The sequence below is a fragment of the Ricinus communis genome, chromosome 4 (assembly GCF_019578655.1).
Source record: "Ricinus communis isolate WT05 ecotype wild-type chromosome 4, ASM1957865v1, whole genome shotgun sequence".
Lineage (NCBI taxonomy): Eukaryota > Viridiplantae > Streptophyta > Magnoliopsida > Malpighiales > Euphorbiaceae > Ricinus > Ricinus communis.
In genome coordinates this window covers 27,217,293-27,238,250 of record NC_063259.1, presented here as the reverse complement: position 1 = coordinate 27,238,250, position 20,958 = coordinate 27,217,293, and the positions used below count along the sequence as shown (strand labels likewise).

Genomic DNA, 20,958 nt, shown 5'->3' with positions numbered 1-20,958 from the left:
GATGGAATCATGATGTATATCCCCTCTACATTCATTTATAAAGGGTCATACTGATAATTCATTTTGTGTGGTAGATAGGAGTATTAAGTAGGAAAATTAATCATGATTCAATCTGGCTAAGTGCAATTGCTATTACATTTACCACTACAAATAATCAAATTAGCTGATAATTGGACAAGTAGAATGGTCCATTGCTCTTTTTAAATTCTTTCAATTGATAAGAGTAGGTGCTAATTTTACCAATTAATGTTGAATTAGTGTGGATGTACTTCGAAATTTAGTTAGATCCACGTAGAGAAATGCGAATCGATATTTAAATTGTAATGGTAAAAGGATTCTTATAATGCAATTAGTCAGATTTATTTAATTATTTATTTGGGTATTTTAGGAAAAATATTAACTAGAATTAGAAATTGAAATTGATTTGTCTTGTCTTCTATGATGCTAAGTACGCGAAAAGGAAAGTTCTTTTTTATTAATCACATTTTAGAAGTTAATTAAACACAATATTAATGGAAGACAGCTAATTAATCCATCAAAAGCGGCAGAAGAAGCCAGTGATATTGAAAGGGGATATAATTTCACCATTACTCAATAATTTTAGGTGTGCTTTTTTATTATAGCCTCTTAATTTTACTCAATGAAATATCCAATAACTTTGTTGATTTGGCACTAAAATCAATTAAATTGATTTAAAAAAAAATTAAGTTAAACAAAAATATGCTAACTCACCAGGATGAATTTTTTATATCAATGTAAGCTCGCCATCAAGATCAAACTTAGGACAAAATGTGACCAAACAATCAACGAAAATAGAGAGATTTAATAACTTCACTAATAAATATTTTATTTAAATATAAACATACATATAAATTATTAGAGTGTTTGATTTATTTAAATATAAATATAGATATGAACTATCAAGGTGTTTGGTTTAAAAATTTGATACAGTTAATAGTTATTTATTGCTAAATAATTATATTAAAATTTTTGAAAAAATTTAAATAATATAAGTTTATAGTTGATTTAGTCTCAATTAGGTACTTGTTATTTCGATTTTATTTTAATTTTTTTTTTATTAACTAATAGCCGATTTGATTTAGATATTTTTATTTTTATTAAAATTTATTTATAATATTTAAAGAAATTTTTTATATTTTTATAATTTTTTTCTTGTTTATTCAGAAATTTAAAAGAAAGTTATATTCCAAAACTAATTTCATTTCTTTTCTATGATAAGCTAAATTAAAAATTCAAAATGAAAGGGACTTCTTTTTATTTTCTTTAAAAGAAAAAAAGATCACGCAGGTGTCTATGGGCGGCTCAAGCCTTTTGGGTACGAGTCCGAAAACTTTGGTAAAGACAATTTTGGCCCATAACCAAAGCTTCAACAGTGAACCCTGTTTCACTCAGTAGTTTTAAGTAAACAATCAAAGGGTTTTCGATCTGTGACTGAAGAAAAAAAAAAAAACAAAGGGTCACCATCTTTAGTACTCAAAATTGTTAGAAGCTTCGAACTATTGCAATCAAGCAGAGCTCTGAAATCTCCAAAACTTTGGAATTTGAGTTTCATTTTAGAAAAAGAAATGCAGTCTTTTTGCCGAAGTTTAAGCTTTCCTTAATATATGAATCGATCTTTTGTGTTAAATAATTTTTGATGGCTTATGACTATCTATGGAATTAATTTTTTCCTGGGGATATTCTACTTTGGGATGTGATAATTGAAAGTTTTGTGAGGGATATAAAATATTTAACCTTACTCTTTGCACCATATTGTAATTGAAGTGAGAGATTACTTTGTTTATGATGATTGTATATGTTACGCACTCAGAGTATGAAGTTTTTTTGGTGATGTTCTGAATATTTTAGAATAGTTTCTTAAATGAAACAAAATTGAAATTCTTTGGCAGACAAAATTTGGTACCCAAACGGAGGCATTGACATTGTCCAAGGGCAATGGCTCAAGTGCTGGGCTCAGTTTTTCTTTTCCCATTAGGAATATGATAACAACAGGAAATTCTACGAAGTTGCCTTCCACAGTTTCGTCAGTGCCCACCACAGATGCAGCCCCCAAAATCAAGTTTAAGAGACTCGATAAAACTGCCAGGCACATAATGCAGGTACAAATCATTCTATCCGTAATGTTGAAACTGAGTACATTAACTGCAAAGACTTTTTGTTCATCATACAAGCTATGGATGCTCGCAGATTCTAGACAAAGAGTCAGTTCAGGAAGTAAAGGCACAGAAGGAGATGCCTGATATAAGGCCTGGGTATATTGTGCAACTCAAAGTGGTATAGGCTTTTTTTTTTTTTTTTTTTTAAGTATTAGTTTGTCGTTAGTTGCAGCTAATGCAGGAGGCAGTACTTATTATATCAGTTTAATTTATTCTTAATTGATCCTTGATTTAATCAGGAAGTTCCTGAGAATAAGAGACGTGTATCAATTGTGAAAGGCATTGTTATAGCAAGACGTAATGCTGGGCTGAATACTACATTTAGATTAAGGAGGCTAGTGGCAGGGGTTGGAGTCGAGTCTCTGTTCCCACTGTAAGTACTGTCCAATCAACATTCCTTTTGAGTTTTGGGCCAAAATTTGACTAATTTCTGTTAGAACTAGCTCACTGCAGAAATTGATGCAATTAGAAACCATTTCAACTGTGCATCCCAATGTTAACAGTAAAGCATAGTTCGGGTCAGATAAAGTTGTAATGTTAGGCAATAGCTAAGTTCTATGGATGATGACAAATGTAAATGAATTTTTAAATGGGGGTAACCCTAACCGGAATCTTTCAAGGAATCAGATATGAAGTAGGGTTACTCATCTCTCTTGCTTGTTGTAGTCATTTTCCCCAATAGCTCCCTGTCACCCCTTAAAAAGAGTGTCATTTTTTTTCACTGTTCTGCTCTACTACTCTCACTTTCTATATATGGTAACCAAATAAAGGAGTGACGACTGATAGGTACTCACCTAACATTAAGGAAATAAGGGTGCTGGACAAGAAGAAAGTGAGGAGGGCCAAGCTTTACTATCTCAGAGACAAGATGAATGCACTTAAGAAGCAGTAGTATCAAGTTTCATAGCTAGTGGGATCTTGATTATCGTTTCCTTGAGAAAGATAGTGGGATTGGATCATGCTGCTGGGAACTATTTGCACTCCTTTTTACCTTGTACATTATTCATACAGGTTTAGTTCCTTTCTTCTTCTTTTTTTTTTTTTTTAAATTTTTGGGGAATTATGAGAATTAGGATGTGGATAATACGCGAAGCTGCCAGTGGCATGCATAGCAAGCTGCAAAATATTTAAAGTTGTGTTTACAGCTGCGCATCATGGTAAAAGGATTCCATGCAGCATCAACTTTGTTCTTGATTATCCAATTTTACTTGCAGAATTTCTTATAAAATCTAACTTGCATCTGTCTAGAATATTGTTAAATGATGGCTAAAGTGCTTGGATACAACTATATGTTAATTTGGGTTGAGCTGTTTAAGCAATTTGTGCGCACGTCACATATGCTTGAGCCTTGTGGAAATAATTAATTACTAGGTAATAATCCATTAGATTTCTCCATTGAGGTGGACTACGTAAGCAGCACCTTAGTTTAAAAAAGAGATTTAGAACTGTGAGGAGATGGCCATAACAACTTTACTGCTCTGCACTATCAGATATCATCTACAGTGCGCAAAAGCTGGTGTCTGTCCAACAATTTAAGCTGAATTTTATCCACATTAATCAAAGAAATGCTACCTGCCTGCTTTGTATATGAAATGAAAAAAAAAAAAACTTTGTAAAGATAAAAGAGCTATATTAAATAATTATTATAGATTAGAATTTGCCGACTCTCTTGTACCTAGGGCTTCTTTTTGGTTAGGTATGTACCTTAACAGCATTCTCTATGATCACCATACAAAGTGGGTGCATTTATTTGATCTCATCTCTCTGTACTTCCCTTTGCTTAATGTTTACAAAAATGTGGATCTTATGAATAAAAATAATACTTTAGCATGATGCATCATCTACTGTGACAGATTAGAGTCAACCCATATTCTTTACTATATGTTTTGCTTCTTCTGGTTATTTGATGAGCTGGAAGCCTGGAAGGTCCCAAATTCTCGTGATTTCATTTTAGAATATCAAGCAGCCAGTGAAATGGCTGACAAATTATATGTGTTCTTTTTTTTTTTTTTTTAATTTTTATTATTGTTATTAGAAAAAGGAAATGTGTTGAATGAGTGTGGCTCTTCTTTTAATATTTAGCAAGTAGTGACTTGTAGATTTCATTTCAGATGAGGAAATAGTTTTGTGACCACATGAGAGCTTGCGCATAAGATGATGCATCCATGACTTTTGTGGCTCAAATTCTGTGCCTAATACGATGCAGTCATAAAATCAATATTCGTTTAGATTCTACTTCTTTTTCTTTCTTTTTTTTTTTTTTTTTGGTTCTTTTCCATTATGCTATGATATCTTCAGTATGGTTTTCTTTATTTTTTTGGATAAACCATGAGTTTGACTGAAATGCCGTTTGAACTCGAGGCAAACCCATGTCGATAAGAGACTTGAGGCAACACTAGTGAACTTTGAAATTGCCTTCTTTTTTTCTTTTTTCCTTTTAATTCTTTTGTTTCAGCTTAATTTTTAACTGAGTTTTTGCGTGCTGTTTGTAACTTGCAAATATTGTTCTGACATAGTATGTTTCTAGCAGTAAATCCATTGTACTGTCAAGCTTTCCTGTCTTGTTTGATGTTCAGCTTCTTACATTGACTTTCTCATCCATTGAATGAATTATAGCTTCACAAGAATCATGCATTGGATGTCTAGTTTATGTTTCATGTTTGGAGTTTGATCGAGAAGCACACCCAATAATTTGCTGTCACTTGCAATGGATGAAATTTGTGTCCACATCTCTAGACTCCAATGGGTCTTTTTATTTAAATTTATTTATCTAATTAATTAATGAGCATTAATGAAAACTTCAGTGGCGCCAAGAGGCAGAAGCCTGACCCAGTCGTGGCAGATCCCTATATCAGTAATTTGGCCATTTCTCCTACTTATCAGTCCTTTGAAGAGTTGAAATGTTAGTTGGGCGGGTGCTTTATCGGCCATACCATATTCTGAATCGTCGGTCGCCACAATTTAGTGTGATACAATACACACATGTATTGTCTTTAATTAATCTGCCATTGACATCCCCTCCCTTTATAAAAAAAAAATAAAAATAAAAAAAGGTTTTTATTTTATTTTATTGCAAACCAATAAAAGTTCCTGAGAAGTATATTCTTCTAATTTATCATAGCTGCTTTTACTGTTAGCATTTCAATAATAGATTAACTTTACGACTCTATTATCAGGTATTACAAATGCAATTTTAGTTAATAATTACATTTAATATAAAATAAACAAAAAAGACAAATTCAAAATTTGTCTTACCGTAAATCAGAATTTTCTTTCGAGTGATTGGTTCTATCGCCAGTTTTCTTGTAAATGAAATTAAAACTATTTATCTAAAACCAAATGCTTAAAATTAAAATAAAAACCCCTTGAAAAAGGAAATGATTGCAAAAGTAAGTTATGATTGTGATTGTTGAAACAGAAAGGGAACGAGGTAAGAGGCAGTGGCAGAGGAGTTATTGGAGAGACGAAAGGAAGATTCTCTGAATTCTTTCTTTCTTTATTCATATGTAAATCCAAACCAAAACTTTTACACTTAAAATCACAAAACTCGATTCGTTATTTTTCTTTTTATCTCTTTAAAGAAAGGGAAAAAAAGAAGAAGAAAGCAACAGAAAAATAGTAACAGAACACTACTTTCTGATTTGAATCGAGCCATCATACTCATGACCTCTTAATATTAATCTCCTCCTCGCTTCGCTTCCTTTCGACGATACAAAAGATCAAAAAACTCTCTTTCCCACTTCTATTCATCTTTCTCTGTACTCTTCTTTTATTTATATTTTTTCTTTTGTTGTGCTGTCGGGTATCCGCCAACCAGTTTACTCTCGGCGGTTCGGTCCGGATCCGCTCAATCTAATGTGGAAGTTAAATCTGCAGAGAAACATTTGAACGAAAATCTATCTCTGTTTAGGATGGCGCAGGAATTACAGTCTGAGCAAGACCCCGACGATTCTGACACTGAATTCGTCGAGATTGATCCTACTGGTCGCTATGGTCGGGTCAGTTGTCGTTTCTGAAATTCTTCTTTTTTTCTGTAATCGGTCCTCTATTGGGCCTTTTCTTTTTCTCGTTATGCCAATATTTTGATTATTTTTGTAATTTAGATTTTGTGCTTAGATTAATTATAACAGTGGGATTTCTATTTTCTTGTTCTGCATTGTCCTTTTCTCGTTTTGCAGTATAAAGAGGTTTTAGGTAGAGGTGCTTTCAAAAAAGTGTATCCTTTTTCTGCTATTTCTTATTGTTACTTTGTATTATTTATAAAGAACGCTTTTTTTTTTATACGGATCACAATGGGTGTATTATGTCATTATGTTTATCCTTGATGAAACTGTCTGTGGGGTTATTTAGATACAGAGCATTTGATGAGCTGGAAGGAATTGAAGTTGCTTGGAATCAGGTTAAAGTGGCAGAATTAGTGCGTAATTTTGATGATTTGGAACGTCTATATTCAGAAGTTCATTTGCTTAAGACTTTGAAACACAAAAATATTATCAAATTTTATAATTCATGGGTGGATACCAAAAATGAGAACATCAACTTCATCACTGAGATTTTCACTTCTGGCACATTGCGGCAGTAAGATTTCAATTCAGACCCATATCTCAGTTTGCATTTCAGTTTTGAGTTTGTTTTGCTAAAAGATGCTTGTTTTAATATTTTGAGCTAGGTACCGGAGGAAACATAAGCATGTTGACTTGAGAGCATTGAAGAAATGGTCCAGGCAGATATTGGAAGGCCTTTCCTATCTTCATAGTCATGATCCACCAGTTATTCACAGAGATTTAAAATGTGATAACATCTTTGTTAATGGAAATCAAGGTGAGGTAAAAATTGGTGACTTGGGTTTGGCTGCCATTCTTCAGCAGGCGCGTTCAGCTCATAGTGTCATTGGTGAGGAAATTATTGTGGAGATTTTAATAGCTTTTTGTTTTTCAAAGTGTTATAAAAGTTTCATTACGTAAAAACACCAATTACAATATTTTTTTATGTGAATTTAGGCACACCAGAGTTTATGGCACCAGAGCTTTATGAAGAGGAATACAATGAGCTTGTTGACATTTATGCCTTTGGCATGTGCTTGCTGGAGTTGGTGACTTTTGATTACCCATATGCTGAATGTATTAATGCTGCTCAAATATTCAAGAAAGTTACATCAGTAAGGCATTTGGCATCCTTACCCAGTTTTAATGATACACATCTGCTATTCATGCTATCCATTTCCTTGTTATGTTCGATATCTTGTTATGGTCATTCTCTCTTAAAGAATGTGGACTTCCTAGATGATTTAGTTTATGTGTTGGTTTTTGCAGTTGAGAGAATAGTTGACCTAATACATTTATCAGTATACTGTTCTTCAATTTCATTGCTGAATATGTCACATTTGGTTGTCAATGTAAGCGTCAAATAGAAAGTTTCATACACATGTTATGGGTGCTCAGAGTTCCCTGTTTCTCAATCATGTTTAAGAAATTTTCTGCTTTTTGAATAGATTATGACATGGTCACTAGCTCGTTTATTATTGAACAAACTGACATTTATATGTATTATATACTTTATTTTTCCTTTAGTCAGTGTATGACAAACCAATGTAAGTATATTTCAACTTGTCAACAGCACTCTAGAATTTTAAAGTCTTAACTTGAGTATGGTGGCACAGTAAAATTTTCTAGTTTATTGTACGCGTTGAATCATCATTTTGTTTCAATGATGAGTGGTTGGCAGACTAATTGACTTTAGCTTCATTTTTTATTTTCCTGGAAACCAATACTTCTTCTTTGCATTTTTTTTTCACTGTTCTTTATTTTTTGTATGTAATGCGTGTATTTCTCCTTTCTATGTGCTTGCCGCATTAGGAGATATCTCAAACTTCTATGCTATTTCAGCAGATGTGGAAGGGATAGAGAGAAAGAAGTATCAATGCTCTTCTATGGAGCCTATCCCCAGTAATGGCCATTTTGATTTATAGCTCCTTGTCAAGGAAACTTTTTCCGCTCTATTTCAATCTTGCAAGGCAGTGGATTTATATTTATCAAAGAGGAATTTCCTCTGGTAGATGAAGATATTAAGACCTTATCAATCAAAGCTGCTTATTGCATTACCATTAATTGCTTATATAAAGTTGTTGAAGAATTTTAACGGATTAGTTAGACAGTGTTTAAATAGATCCTTAATGAATGCCTGGCCAGCCTCCACTGAGATGCTTTTATTACGTAGTAAACAGACCCTGTTCTTCAAATCTTGATTATTATGGTGTTACATTAGGATTCTAAATTGTCATACTGATTCTTTTTCTGATAGGGAATAAAGCCTGCATCATTGGCGAAGGTGACAGATCCTTCTGTTAAAGCATTTATAGAAAAATGTATTGCAAGAGTCTCTGATCGATTGTCTGCAAAGGAACTTTTAATGGATCCTTTTCTCCGACCTGATGAGGAAAATGAAATTATAGGTCACTCTTTACGACAGAAATCACATCATCCAGGTAATTTTGATTAGTTCTTAAGAACTATGGAGTTAAGTGGCCTTCATACTATGTTTGCCTTGGAAAATTTATGGAAAGAAAAAAGAGTTCTTGAAGAAGTTAAGAGCCTAAAATGAAGCTTTTGTTTGCAAAGGAAGCTTCTTAAAGAGAGTTTTAATGATTTCCTCTGGTTGCTTCTTAATTATTGAGAGAATGGACATTGTCCTAGTAAAAATTCCCCTTTTCCTCTGCGTATTATTTGGAAACAACAGATTAGGGAAATAAAGATTCCTGCAATTCCTTTTCTTAGCCCTTTCTCTTTTTTCCTACAAACAAAGTATTGTGTTAGTATTTGGCTTTTGTTTTTTCAATTCTGACGTGAGATTGCAGGTGGTAGTCCTGATCAGACCATTTCTGGTAAAGGTGCCGGTGATCCTTCACTTGAGAAAAGTAGGGACTTCACTGTACAAGGGCAGATGAAAGATGTTAACACAATATTTCTGAAACTAAGAATAGCTGATTCCACAGGTTCAAGATCCACCTCTCTCTCTCTCTCTGTTTTGTTTAGCCTCCACACTTACAAAACAAAGATTTAGCCAATTACTTTATTCATGGACAAAATATTCATAATTGTCTGCATGCTTCTAGGTCATATCCGCAATATCCACTTCCCCTTTGATATTGAGGTAGATACAGCAATAGCTGTTGCTAGTGAAATGGTGGAGGAGTTAGACCTAACCGATCAAGATGTTTCTACAATTGCTGCAATCATCGACTCAGAAATTCAGTCACATATTCCAGACTGGACACCCAGAAAACTTTCTTCAGATAATATGTGCCCAGAGGTTATGGACTCTGAAACTGCTTCTGAAATTAAGGATGATTCACCCTTGACAAATGAATCAACTCATTCTTCAGGTAGTCTTGCACTGGAAAGATTGCCTTCAGGTCGGAAGTACTGGTCCTCGCCCAAGGCAGTTGGTGGAAGCTCTCCAAGCAAGCTTGGACACTCAAACTCCTCGTCTTATGAGCCTTCTCTCAGTAGTCACCAGGCTGGCAATGGTCCAAACGTTTCTTGTTCACTTGAGCAGTTTGAGGCTGAGAATCTAAGTCAAAATAGCAGGGAAGACGAAGAAGCTAGTTGGCCTGTAGGTTCACAATCTCGTGATAGAAATAGTGCCTCTGTGGATCAAGGTTTGGAAACTGGAGAACAAGCGAGTGACAGCAGTAAGATTTCAATGGATGTCGAGCCAGATGTAAATATACTTGTTCAAAAGCTTGAAAATCTGTTAGTAAAGCAGCAAAAGGAACTAGATGACCTAAAAAGAAGACATGAAGAAGCCATATCAGACCTTCTGAATGAAGTTTCTCCAGAAATTAGCCGGCAGGTTTTGAGTTTTTGTAAGCTGAGCTTGCCTGATTACAAAATACCATGAGGCAATGCTAAGCTTATACATTTTAGAGATATGGACTCCCTTTAGTGAACTTGCCACCGCACCTCTTCAATTGAGATAGACGATAACTAGATGATGTCATTGTTTTTACCCAAAAGATTAAACAAATTGTGTTGCTTGATGACATCTTGGAGTGCTTAAAAGTCTCACTGACAGAAGATCATGGTGCTGGATATCTCTTGAGAGCGAATGAATATGTCACAAGACGATGCCAAATTTTGAGGTAGTATATTGTTGCTGTGACATTAAGATTTGAGATTCAAGAAACAATGGAGTGAAATCAGCTCAAAGATATCTGATCAGTTCATGATGAGCCAAGAACAGGTGACTCTGCAAAATAGTTAGCTTATATTAATCACATAATGTGCTGGGGCCGCTGAGCTGTGCTTGTGTAGTACTTGTTTGCATAAGCCATTATCGGGCCATCCATGCAATACAGAGTCAAAATTTTGTGGAGTGTATACATGTACATATGCTTTGCGAAACTTTGTTTCAGTTACACGTACAGTCCGTCTTGTTGGTTCTTGTTAGTTAATATTTTTCATCACTTGGCTTCCTGCTGAAGAACAACTGCTTATGTGGTTGGCTTTACGTATTGGTTTATCTGGTTCATGCTATTTGTTGATTGTAATGCATGCAATACTAAGCCGCTTGTACTCTGTTCAGTATGACCTTGACATGCCTTTTTATATTTTGTACTATTTGATATCTAGTCCTTATATTGAGTCCTTGAATATAAGTAGAGGTTAGCTTTTGAAAAATTTGTGTCATTATCGTTTGATATGACTGAATTTCGTATGGTAGATCTGAAGACCAGCCGGTTTATAAAATTGAAGGACCTAAACTTGAAAACGTGGCTCCAACAGAGGCAAGAACTTGCTGGCATAGTAATAAGTGCCCCCAATTATCCGAGTCATCTTGCTTTCTATCAGCCACAATTCATATGTATGTGTCACTAAATTATAATAGATGAGTGGCCTCATACCTCAATGGATTTGAGTTAAGGTATCTGCTCAATAACCTTCAACCAACTTCTATCAAATTTCATAGACAACCACAATTTAGTCTTCTTACTTCAATTCCTTAAGATTGTGTAAGAAATTGACAATTGTTAAGAAAAGGAAAAATCATTCAATCTCAAGCCCTTATAAATTTTAATTGTGCACCTTCATTGAAGGGTGAAAACTAAGATTAGCAATTCCAATTCTCTCCACGTGTCCCCAATTCAGCTATAGTTTCACAAAGTTCCCATAATACCACGAGTGACGAAAAGCATGGGAGGTAGAGAATGGATAAAACTCACAAGAGCCCCTTTTTTCCCTGACCAAAAGAGATAACAAAACCAATCCTCTCCTCTCCTCTCCTCTCCCCCTCTCCTTCCTCTTCCCAATCCACACTCGCTCAACTATCAAGTCTCACTCTCACTCTTGCCCTAATCCCAAACTCTTTCAATGGCAATTTCAGCCTCAGCTACAGTCTCCACCTCCTCCAAACTAGCATACCCACATCCTTCTCCTTCCTCCACAAGCTCCACTTTCTCTTTTAAACCCACCAATAACCTAACCCCAAAAACCCTCCTTTTCTCTTCTTTCATTTCCCCTTTTCTCACCACCACCTGCTCCACCTCCACCTCCTCCCCCACCTCTACCATCCGCCGTCGCTCCTTCACTGTCCGTGCTGCCAGGGGCAAATTCGAGAGAAAAAAACCCCATGTCAACATAGGCACAATTGGCCACGTAGACCATGGCAAAACCACATTAACCGCCGCCTTAACCATGGCCTTAGCCGCTATGGGTAACAGCGCTCCCAAAAAATACGATGAAATTGACGCAGCCCCCGAAGAACGAGCTCGTGGTATTACTATCAACACTGCCACAGTCGAATATGAAACCGAAAATCGCCATTATGCGCACGTGGACTGCCCTGGTCACGCTGATTATGTTAAAAACATGATTACTGGAGCTGCCCAGATGGACGGAGCTATTCTTGTGGTTTCTGGTGCTGATGGTCCCATGCCCCAAACTAAAGAACATATCTTGTTAGCTAAACAAGTTGGTGTTCCTAATATGGTTGTTTTCTTGAATAAACAGGACCAAGTTGATGACGAGGAACTTTTACAGTTGGTTGAATTAGAGGTTCGTGAGTTATTGTCTTCTTATGAATTTCCTGGTGATGATATTCCTATTATTTCTGGCTCTGCTCTTTTGGCTTTAGAGGCTTTAATGGCCAATCCTAGTATTAGTAGAGGAGAGAACCAATGGGTAGATAAGATTTATGAGCTTATGGATTCCGTTGATAGTTATATTCCTATTCCTCAAAGGCAGACTGATTTGCCTTTCTTACTTGCCGTTGAAGATGTCTTTTCTATTACTGGTCGTGGTACTGTTGCCACTGGGAGAGTTGAAAGAGGGACAATTAAGGTTGGTGAGACTGTTGATATTGTTGGTCTTAGAGAAACTAGGAATACTACTGTTACTGGTGTTGAAATGTTTCAAAAAATCTTAGATGAAGCTATGGCTGGTGATAATGTTGGTTTGTTGTTAAGAGGTGTTCAAAAGGTTGATATTCAGCGAGGTATGGTTTTGTCTAAGCCTGGAACTATTACCCCTCACACTAAGTTTTCCGCTATTGTTTATGTGTTGAAGAAAGAAGAGGGTGGTAGGCATTCACCCTTTTTCGCCGGTTATAGACCTCAGTTTTACATGAGGACTACTGATGTTACTGGAAAGGTGACTGCTATTATGAACGACAAGGATGAGGAGTCCAAAATGGTTATGCCTGGTGATCGTGTGAAGATGGTTGTGGAGCTTATCGTGCCTGTTGCTTGTGAACAAGGTATGAGGTTTGCCATCAGAGAAGGAGGGAAGACTGTTGGAGCTGGTGTCATCCAGTCCATCATTGAGTAGATACTTTAAAACCAATTGCCTCTTGGCTTTTTTGAATGGTGTCCAACTTTCATATGCCCAGATTTATGCAATCAGTTTCACCATTTTAGAAAAACTTTCAAACCTGCTGTCATATATTTTGCAGTTTTGTTCTTCTTTTGCACCTTTTGATGTTTAGTCTAGTGGGATTATATTCTTGTGATAATTTCAAGTTGACTTCTTTGTTGCTATTGCTTGTGTTTGATTGCGATCCAATTGCTAAAGATCAACATGTATTAAGAGAAGATTTCTGGTATCTGACTTCATTTGCTCTATTTCTTAGGGTGTCTTTCAGTTTATATTCTGTTTACAGAACTGTGTCACCACTATGTGAATGCTGCTTGTGCATTTGTTTGGTTTGCTTTATGGCATGGTATCTTGCATTTACTGTCCAGTCTTTCACTTTTCTGATGACGTTATTCTGTATTCTGCCACTGAGTTGTCACATTTGATTGTGCTCCTGCTTCTAGATTTTAATCTGATAAATCAGAGAATTGTTGTTTCTTCACAGTTGAAAATGTCTACTTTCAATCTGCTCAGCTTGCTTGCTTTTAGCAAGTCCATAGTAATTAATCATTGTAATAACTATCAATCACTAAAGATGTTGCATAAGATTATACTTTTTACATATTAACATAAGATTCCATGATTAAAATGATCTCAAATGCACAATAAAATGTTGCAAATGTAATGGGGTTTTCCTATATTTCGACTGGAGAATCTAAAAAAGTCATTATTCTTGAGATTCTGTCCGAAAAATTTTGACATTCCTTGCCCTTGGAGAGTGATTTCTTGTGCTTGATCAGCGACATATCCTTTTTGTTTAACCCCAAGAATGAATTTGATTGGAACGAGTTTCATGTCGAATGCCTTTATATGTCTGTAAGAATTCTGATTGCCCGGAGTCTACATAGCTAATTTTCCATTTTCTTATTGTGAAATTATAGGGTGCCTCATGAACAGAACGGGAATTTGTGTCATACAGCAAGTGGGTTCATTATTTATATGAAAAGTTCTGTTCTTCCTTTTGCGCTTTGGATGTTTAAGTTGAGCGGGATTATATTATGATAATTTAAATTTGACTTCTTTGTCAGTATTGCATGAGCTCGGTTGCATTACAGTTGCTAAGTTTCAATATCGCAAAATAACATGTATTATGAGGAGATTGTGGCAGCTCATTTTATTTGTTCTACAAGTTGTGCTGCATTGCAGAGAGTGGACTGTGTCATAACCATGCGAATGCTGTTGGTGCTATTGTTTGTTCGCTTGATGGCATGGCTTCATACTGTACAATGTTTCACTTCTCTGATGCATTAATTTGTATGGCATTGGTGACATGTGTTGCTTGATTGTGCTCCTGCTTCTAGAGTCCAGACTTTAAGCTAATATTTTGGGAACCTTGTTTGTTTGACTGCTGAGTTATTTTACTAGGAAAGTGTACATTCTTCTGCCAAAGATCTGATTCATTGTCGTAATAGCTCTCATGGAATGAAGATATTGCTCAAAAGATTGTAGTTTTGAATAATATCAACAGAAAATTTCATTTTCATGGTATTGTCTTTGAACACGCAATAGTAATCCCTTTGTTGATGTTGCGAATTTACAAATATATGTTTCTTATCTGCGTTTCAACGATCTTTGTGGTCTGGGTGGAGACGAAGGTAATCTTCCATCTTTGTGCTGAGACGGAGGGTTGAACCTGTAACATCAACCGTTCTAATGCTAAAGATAAAATTTATGAATGTCAACTAACATTTTCAGGCTACTCAACCTATTTGTTGTATCCCAATAAGATTTTGACACCACCCTGGCATCTCATGTATTTATATAAAAATGGCCGAAGTGAAAACATTAGAATGTGATTACGCCAGGACTAACTAATATCCATGCATCATATTGAAGGGGCAAAATTTATTAATAGTGTTTCTTATAAATTTATTCTCTAATTATCTAATTTAATTAAGAAGGTTTTTGATATAAATAAAATTTATAGATTTCTTTTGGGGATACATAACAAAAGTTAGTGATGAAAGTAGATTATAATTATTTGGTGGATTGGACCAGGCGGAGGCGGTTAATTAGCAAGTGAAAGGCCGCCACCCCATTCCAATCTTTGTATGTTAAGCAAAGTTGATAATAAGGAGCCTACTCGTCAGAATATAATTTTTTGGAGGAACATAATAGATTGGTAGAATAATAATCATGCATCATGCTTTTTAAATCATTAAAAATGAAGTTCCTAATGTTTTAATTTAATTTGTAAATATAAAATATTATTTAATTATATACTTCACCGTCCACATCTTAATAATAGCAAATGTTCCTCCACCTGATGCTCTGATGACCATGTAATCCAAGATTCAGCTTTAGCATTAAGATTTAATACTACAAATGTCCTGTTTTGTTGTCCCATATTTCGGAGAAGATCTAGAGACACATTTACGTACAATCATCCACCCCAGGAATATTATTCCTACAACACCTAATATGGAGACTACTCATGCACCAGTACTAAAAAACCCCAGTGACTGTAGATGCCAGAATCATTGATTGGTTTGGTGATGAATGACACGGGTGATGCATCATCCCTTTGCATCATCTGCATAACGGAGCTTTAGATGATGGTCGAGGCAATCAACTGTTGAACAAATGCTGCTCTCTGCCTTCTCTCTTCAGAGTCTAGCTTGTCGCCTCCACCATGCCAAGAGATCTCAAAGCTGCAGAAAACAAGCACACTTAGTTGCATTCCATTGCCAAATCCCTTTAACAAATTCTCAAATGCATTACTATGATATCGAATATTAGAACCTGCAATCTGTATAACCGAGTATTTCGAAACAAAACTTTATGCCGTCATCATTTCCCATCAACTACATAAAATTTCTAGCCTTCAAGAGGCAGGGAAGACCACAGAAAGAAAAAGAACTAATTGCAGTACGCACACACTTCCTTCATGGGTAGTTCAGTTAAAGAAGTTTCACAAAACAGTAATCAAGCATATAGACCTCAAAGGGCAGATGCGGAGGACTTTACATGAAAAATGGACAGCTTTCTGCTGACGGAGGGAGAGCATATTATTAAATTCATTGATTATACTTAATGAAATTCAAAAAGAAAAACTGAAAAGAATGATTGAGAAATCAGCAGGATTTTTTTCTCTTGCTGACCTCCCACTAGTGACAGAGCAAAGCAACTGATCTGGCAACTGAAGAGAAGCTCTGGAAAAGAATGAAATCTTAGAAGAAATGATAACACAAGTGCAGAGTAGGTAAGAAGAGGCATCTGCAGACTCGCGTAATATGGGAGACAAAAGTGAGACATGCTTTTGTAATGATTCTGACAAACAAAATCAAATTAATTTAAATGCAGATTGAAAATTAATAGAAAAAAAAAATAATGTAATAGAGGTGTCTCAATTTAGTTATGGCCTGATTCCCATATAAAATTAGGTATTCTCCAAAATTTAGCTGTGATTGAACTAGAATTTACTCCAGCAAATAGATTTAGTTATACTAATTCTGGTAAGGATGTTTCATGGAATATATAACAGCAGAAGCTCATTACTCTAGGAATGAGCTACATAAGACAAAAAATTGTTTTGACATCCATATTCTGTTAAAATATCTAGTTTCTCTGTGATTAATTATCCGGAAAAAATACAACTAAGAGTAGTCTTAGAGCACCTAGAATCACTTGCATCACCCTTATATGATCCTTGAACACCACACTACTGTTCCAGACATAATCTTTTGCAGTTTGACATCTCCTTTGAGCAACATATAAAGGTATATGACCATTAAATCCTCAAAATATGTGTTCACTTCTGAAATAAGATTTTAGTTAATTTGAAGGCACAAAGATAAACATGAATTGTTTATGTCAGGATGCCAATGAAGAGCATACCTAGCAGAATGAGCACTCATTTTGCAAGATTCATCTTGCTCACTTCCTTTAGGGTGTGAATGGGATACACCTCCAAGAAATGGTGAGAGAAGTGGATCTGGTGCAGCTTCATTTATGTTTGCCCTGCCATTTGCTGAAGATCCAAGAAATGAACCAAGGTCCTTGTTTATCATAGCTGAACTGCCAATCCAGGGACCAGATTTTAGAGATTTTCTCCTGCGCTGCAAAGCATAAAGCAATATGATTTTGGGTGAATCAAAAGCATAACAATTGCCTAATGGGATGATATATTTTTGCATCTATGAGGCCCAACTAGTTCTGGGAAAGGATTTAATTGGCAAGCCAACTAGTTCAGGACTAAGGCCGAGTTTCATTAAGCAGTGAAGATATAAAACAAGTGAAGAATACCTTCAATGAACTTGCATGGTGTACTATGAAATGCCCAATCACATCTTTACCAAGATTTGCTGCACAAAGAGGACAAACCTGAAATAAAATTTAAGTCACCGCCAAATTCAATTTCTAGTAGAAAGAATAATGAATTATGTGTAGCATTGCCAGATAGTCAGTTATAATGCTGGCTCTAACTTTTATCTATTTAAGGAATCAGATTGAACAATATGATGCACCACTCTATGCGCGTTACATTGGCCAGAAAAGCATCCGCAATAAGAGGAGGATGGGGCTAGGGTGGGAGAGGAAAAGAAAAATACCAATTATATATATTTACAAGTACATGAGCAGAGGCACCAAGATACAACATATTATCAGATAAACATAAGCACATACCGCATTTTTTAAGTCAAAGCAGTGTTCATTCTGCAGATGGCTGCAAAGCACATGGATTTCAATGTCTACATAACAAAAGGGGCATGGAAAGTAAGCTCTGGCATCGTCATCTCCATCTGAATCATCTATTAGCAAATGATGATCTGTAGAAACATTAAACAAATGGAACAAAATCAAAAAGTTACACAATTGACTTCAATCTATCAGCAAAAGTGACAGTGAAGACAATAAAAGAAAGCACTTACAGAAGGCTACCAATTGAATAATAAACTCAAAAGAGTGGAGAACAACGGAGAAAATAAAGAAAAACAATCATTCCTGAGATTATTGTGTTGCAATAGGATAGTTCATCCAGACTTTATCAAACCAGCAGAGTATAAATCATATAGATAGTTACACTAATATAAATCATATAGATAGATACAGGCAAAGCTTGAACAATCTCTAAGAATGTAAATACTATATTGCTTTGTCAGAGTACCTTTAAACTAAACTGAAATCTTGAACAATCTTCTCTAATCCTTCACTATCACATCTAGGTCTAGGAACAAAGTCTCCGAACAAAATACATCTTTGAATTGTTTATCACTAGAAAGTTTCCAATTCAACCAGCTGCTAAAGGGAGAAGAAATTCTTATGTTGCTTTCTAAGAAAAAACTCGCGACATTTAAAATCGTATGGAAGTATCACCATTGCTCATAGGTCAATTCACAATTAACCTCTCACCTCTATTGAAATTATTTTCACTTGAATCCCAGTTGCGTTCATCCTCAGATTCTTCTTCACTATGATTGTTCCCCATATTTTTGGGCTTCGAGGAACCGGATGACTTGATCAAAAGGCTCGCTTTTTGACTCAAAAGGTTTGATTTTTCGTTAGAAAGTTCCGATCTTTTATTTTTGAATACCAACAAACTCAGTTCCTTCAGCTCATCTAAAGTCTTTTGAAGCTTTGAAATATTTGAATCAATCTTATCAAACCTCTTCTCAATTGAACTATTCCCTTTAGGATCCCCAGTATAATTTATCATATTGATTGATGATTTTGATAATTGGTTAGGCTCCAATATAATTAACCTTCATCTAAGCTGCTTATGACAGGATCTTCTATGTTCTCTTAACCCTACTATAATTTCCTTAATCATAAATGTTTTCATTATGAAATAAGATTGTGCGGACTCGGTTATAGGAGTCCACAACAACTCCAGTTATAAAGAGAATTCAGGAACTCTAATCATAGAATTCTATCCAAATAAGGACTCAACTATGCCTCTACTTTTATACTTATCAGTATGATAGAGGCAAAAGTCCTGCTTTCACAACAAAATCCATATCCTAAAACCACTCCAAAAAATAAAGGACACATCTTGCAAGACCAACTGAAACACAACAAAAAAACAATTAATTAAACTGAAGTATGTAAGAAATATTTTTAGAACTTAAGAAAGAGGATCCTTTTTAGTCATGTCGCCAAGTAGACAAAAGATTCAGAAAGAATTTCCATAACCCATATAATAAAATCTCTGAAACAACCAATCATTTTGAAGAAACAGAAGCAAGTACCTGTGGTGTATTTAGCAGCTTGTACAGCAGATAGATGCTTAGCAGGGAGAACTCTCGAGGGCCAGAAATCAACATCCATGATTACGTCAGCTTTTCAGTGAGCTGTTTCAGCACTTTCCGGTCAACAAACGTCAGATTGCCGGAGATGGAGATGGAGATGGAGAGGGAGAGGCAGTGTTGATGTGTACGGTGGTTGTGACTACTGAATGAAACTAGTCTACTCACTGATATATATTATGCTCTGACATTGAGAAAAAGCTTCTTCTGACACACAAAAGCTATTTCAAGAATGGTTGACACGTGGCACATTCAACAAAGTTATAATTAATTTATTTGTTACTATTTAATTAATTAAACAGAGCCAATAATTTTGTCAATATTATTAAAATAAAAAGACAGAATGATGTTGCCCCCCTTTCATGGATTTAATAATTATTTTGTTGGATTTAATGTGATTATTTTGGAAATGAATAATGCCATTACCTCTGTTAACAATAGTAATAAGAAGAAGAAGAAGGATGTCAGTATCCGAGTGAAGCAACCTTTTTGAGATACCCATTCTTTTGAACAGGACATACCCATTTTGTATTTAGTTGCAAAAAAGTCACTTCACTTGCAAACTAGTCATGATCGCATGGGATAATAATATAATCAAGCAAAAATAAAGCCCGAGCCGCCTCTTAAATTATAATAATGGAACAACTTTAGTTAACCTGGCAGAGTTATTATTATTTTCCTATGATCTAAAGAAGCAACAAAAGCTGATGTCAGATGTAGTGTGGACTGATTAAGAAAGTCGTTTAAAAGCTAATTAGGTCATTTGAATCTTAAAAAAGAAACCAATGAAACAAAGAAATAAAAAAGGTGGAAAAGAAAAGGAATGGAACTCATATTTTAAATTTTAGTTTTGGAAAGAAGAAAGTTTTGAATAAGACAACCATACGCATAAACATACCACGTTGGATACCAAGGACTGCGATGATTCACAGACAAAATATTGAATTGATGAAAAATTGTTGCTTAATTTTAGTGATGTCTGGCTCATATATAAAATGGACAGATGATTAATATGTGAAAAATTAACATAAAGCCAAACCAGAATATAAAGGTTGCCAGATAGTAACATATTGACTCAGAAATACCATCTTAATAATCACCATATTAATGTGTTATCATAAATTAACATTTCATTTATTTCTCCAACTTTACTACTGCGAACTTAATTATAATAACTTTGTACAGTATAACTACGGTGTCATACTCTATAAATAGATGTTGCCGTGTAAATATTAGGTGAAAGAACCCAAAACAAACTGGGGTTTCGTTTGTTTTTAACTTTAAAGAAATCAGCATATCACTTATTTCTTCAATTAAATTAAGTCTAATGTCGTAATATTAACTGCATGTTGTCCTAACATGAAGCCGCATATGTTTTCTATTGACATGACATACTCTTTTTCTCTTCACCGTGCAAATAGTATATCAATAAAACTATGTATTAAATCCTATTAATAGAGTTGGCAAGTATACTAACGTGTTCAATAAATCTTAGGGAACCAATATTTTTGTTTTTCTCAATGAAGATCAAATATGGAGTTGCCTCTTCAGACCCAGGAGACATTTTTAGGGTGGACTGACAGGGATTCCTCGTAGTGATAATAATAATAATTTGGAGGCCCAACTAAG

At 35.1% G+C, this 20,958-nt stretch overlaps 4 protein-coding genes across 5 annotated transcripts; 3 read left to right on the top strand and 1 right to left on the bottom strand.

The window, feature by feature from the left end:
- The first annotated feature begins 1,177 nt into the window (after positions 1-1,177).
- Positions 1,178-3,219, top strand: LOC8278275 (50S ribosomal protein L19, chloroplastic). The gene is made up of 4 exons (XM_015723862.3): positions 1,178-2,120; positions 2,209-2,295; positions 2,417-2,550; positions 2,964-3,219. Exons 1-4 carry the CDS (start codon positions 2,001-2,003, stop codon positions 3,067-3,069), a joined length of 447 nt encoding a protein of 148 aa, XP_015579348.1. The 5' UTR covers positions 1,178-2,000; the 3' UTR covers positions 3,070-3,219.
- Positions 3,220-5,553: 2,334 nt separating this feature from the next.
- Positions 5,554-10,765, top strand: LOC8278276 (probable serine/threonine-protein kinase WNK3). Of its 2 annotated transcripts, XM_002511264.4 has the most exons (8): positions 5,554-6,175; positions 6,356-6,393; positions 6,528-6,755; positions 6,847-7,070; positions 7,178-7,335; positions 8,478-8,661; positions 9,031-9,168; positions 9,289-10,765. In XM_002511264.4, exons 1-8 carry the CDS (start codon positions 6,089-6,091, stop codon positions 10,074-10,076), a joined length of 1,845 nt encoding a protein of 614 aa, XP_002511310.1. In that variant the 5' UTR covers positions 5,554-6,088; the 3' UTR covers positions 10,077-10,765. The 2 variants fall into 2 exon arrangements, with proteins under 2 accessions (XP_002511310.1, XP_015579820.1); XM_015724334.3 differs by lacking the exon at positions 6,356-6,393.
- A 504-nt stretch (positions 10,766-11,269) lies between these two features.
- On the top strand, positions 11,270-13,274 carry LOC8278277 (elongation factor Tu, chloroplastic). The gene has a single exon (XM_048373333.1). The coding sequence runs from the start codon at positions 11,546-11,548 to the stop codon at positions 12,998-13,000; it is 1,455 nt and encodes a 484-aa protein (XP_048229290.1). The 5' UTR covers positions 11,270-11,545; the 3' UTR covers positions 13,001-13,274.
- A 2,093-nt stretch (positions 13,275-15,367) lies between these two features.
- On the bottom strand, positions 15,368-19,520 carry LOC8278278 (protein DEHYDRATION-INDUCED 19 homolog 5). The gene is made up of 5 exons (XM_015724340.3): positions 19,273-19,520; positions 17,711-17,853; positions 17,330-17,407; positions 16,922-17,142; positions 15,368-15,735 (listed from the first exon to the last, which is right to left on the bottom strand). The coding sequence occupies exons 1-5, from the start codon at positions 19,349-19,351 to the stop codon at positions 15,633-15,635; spliced, it is 624 nt and encodes a 207-aa protein (XP_015579826.1). The 5' UTR covers positions 19,352-19,520; the 3' UTR covers positions 15,368-15,632.
- Positions 19,521-20,958: the final 1,438 nt, after the last annotated feature.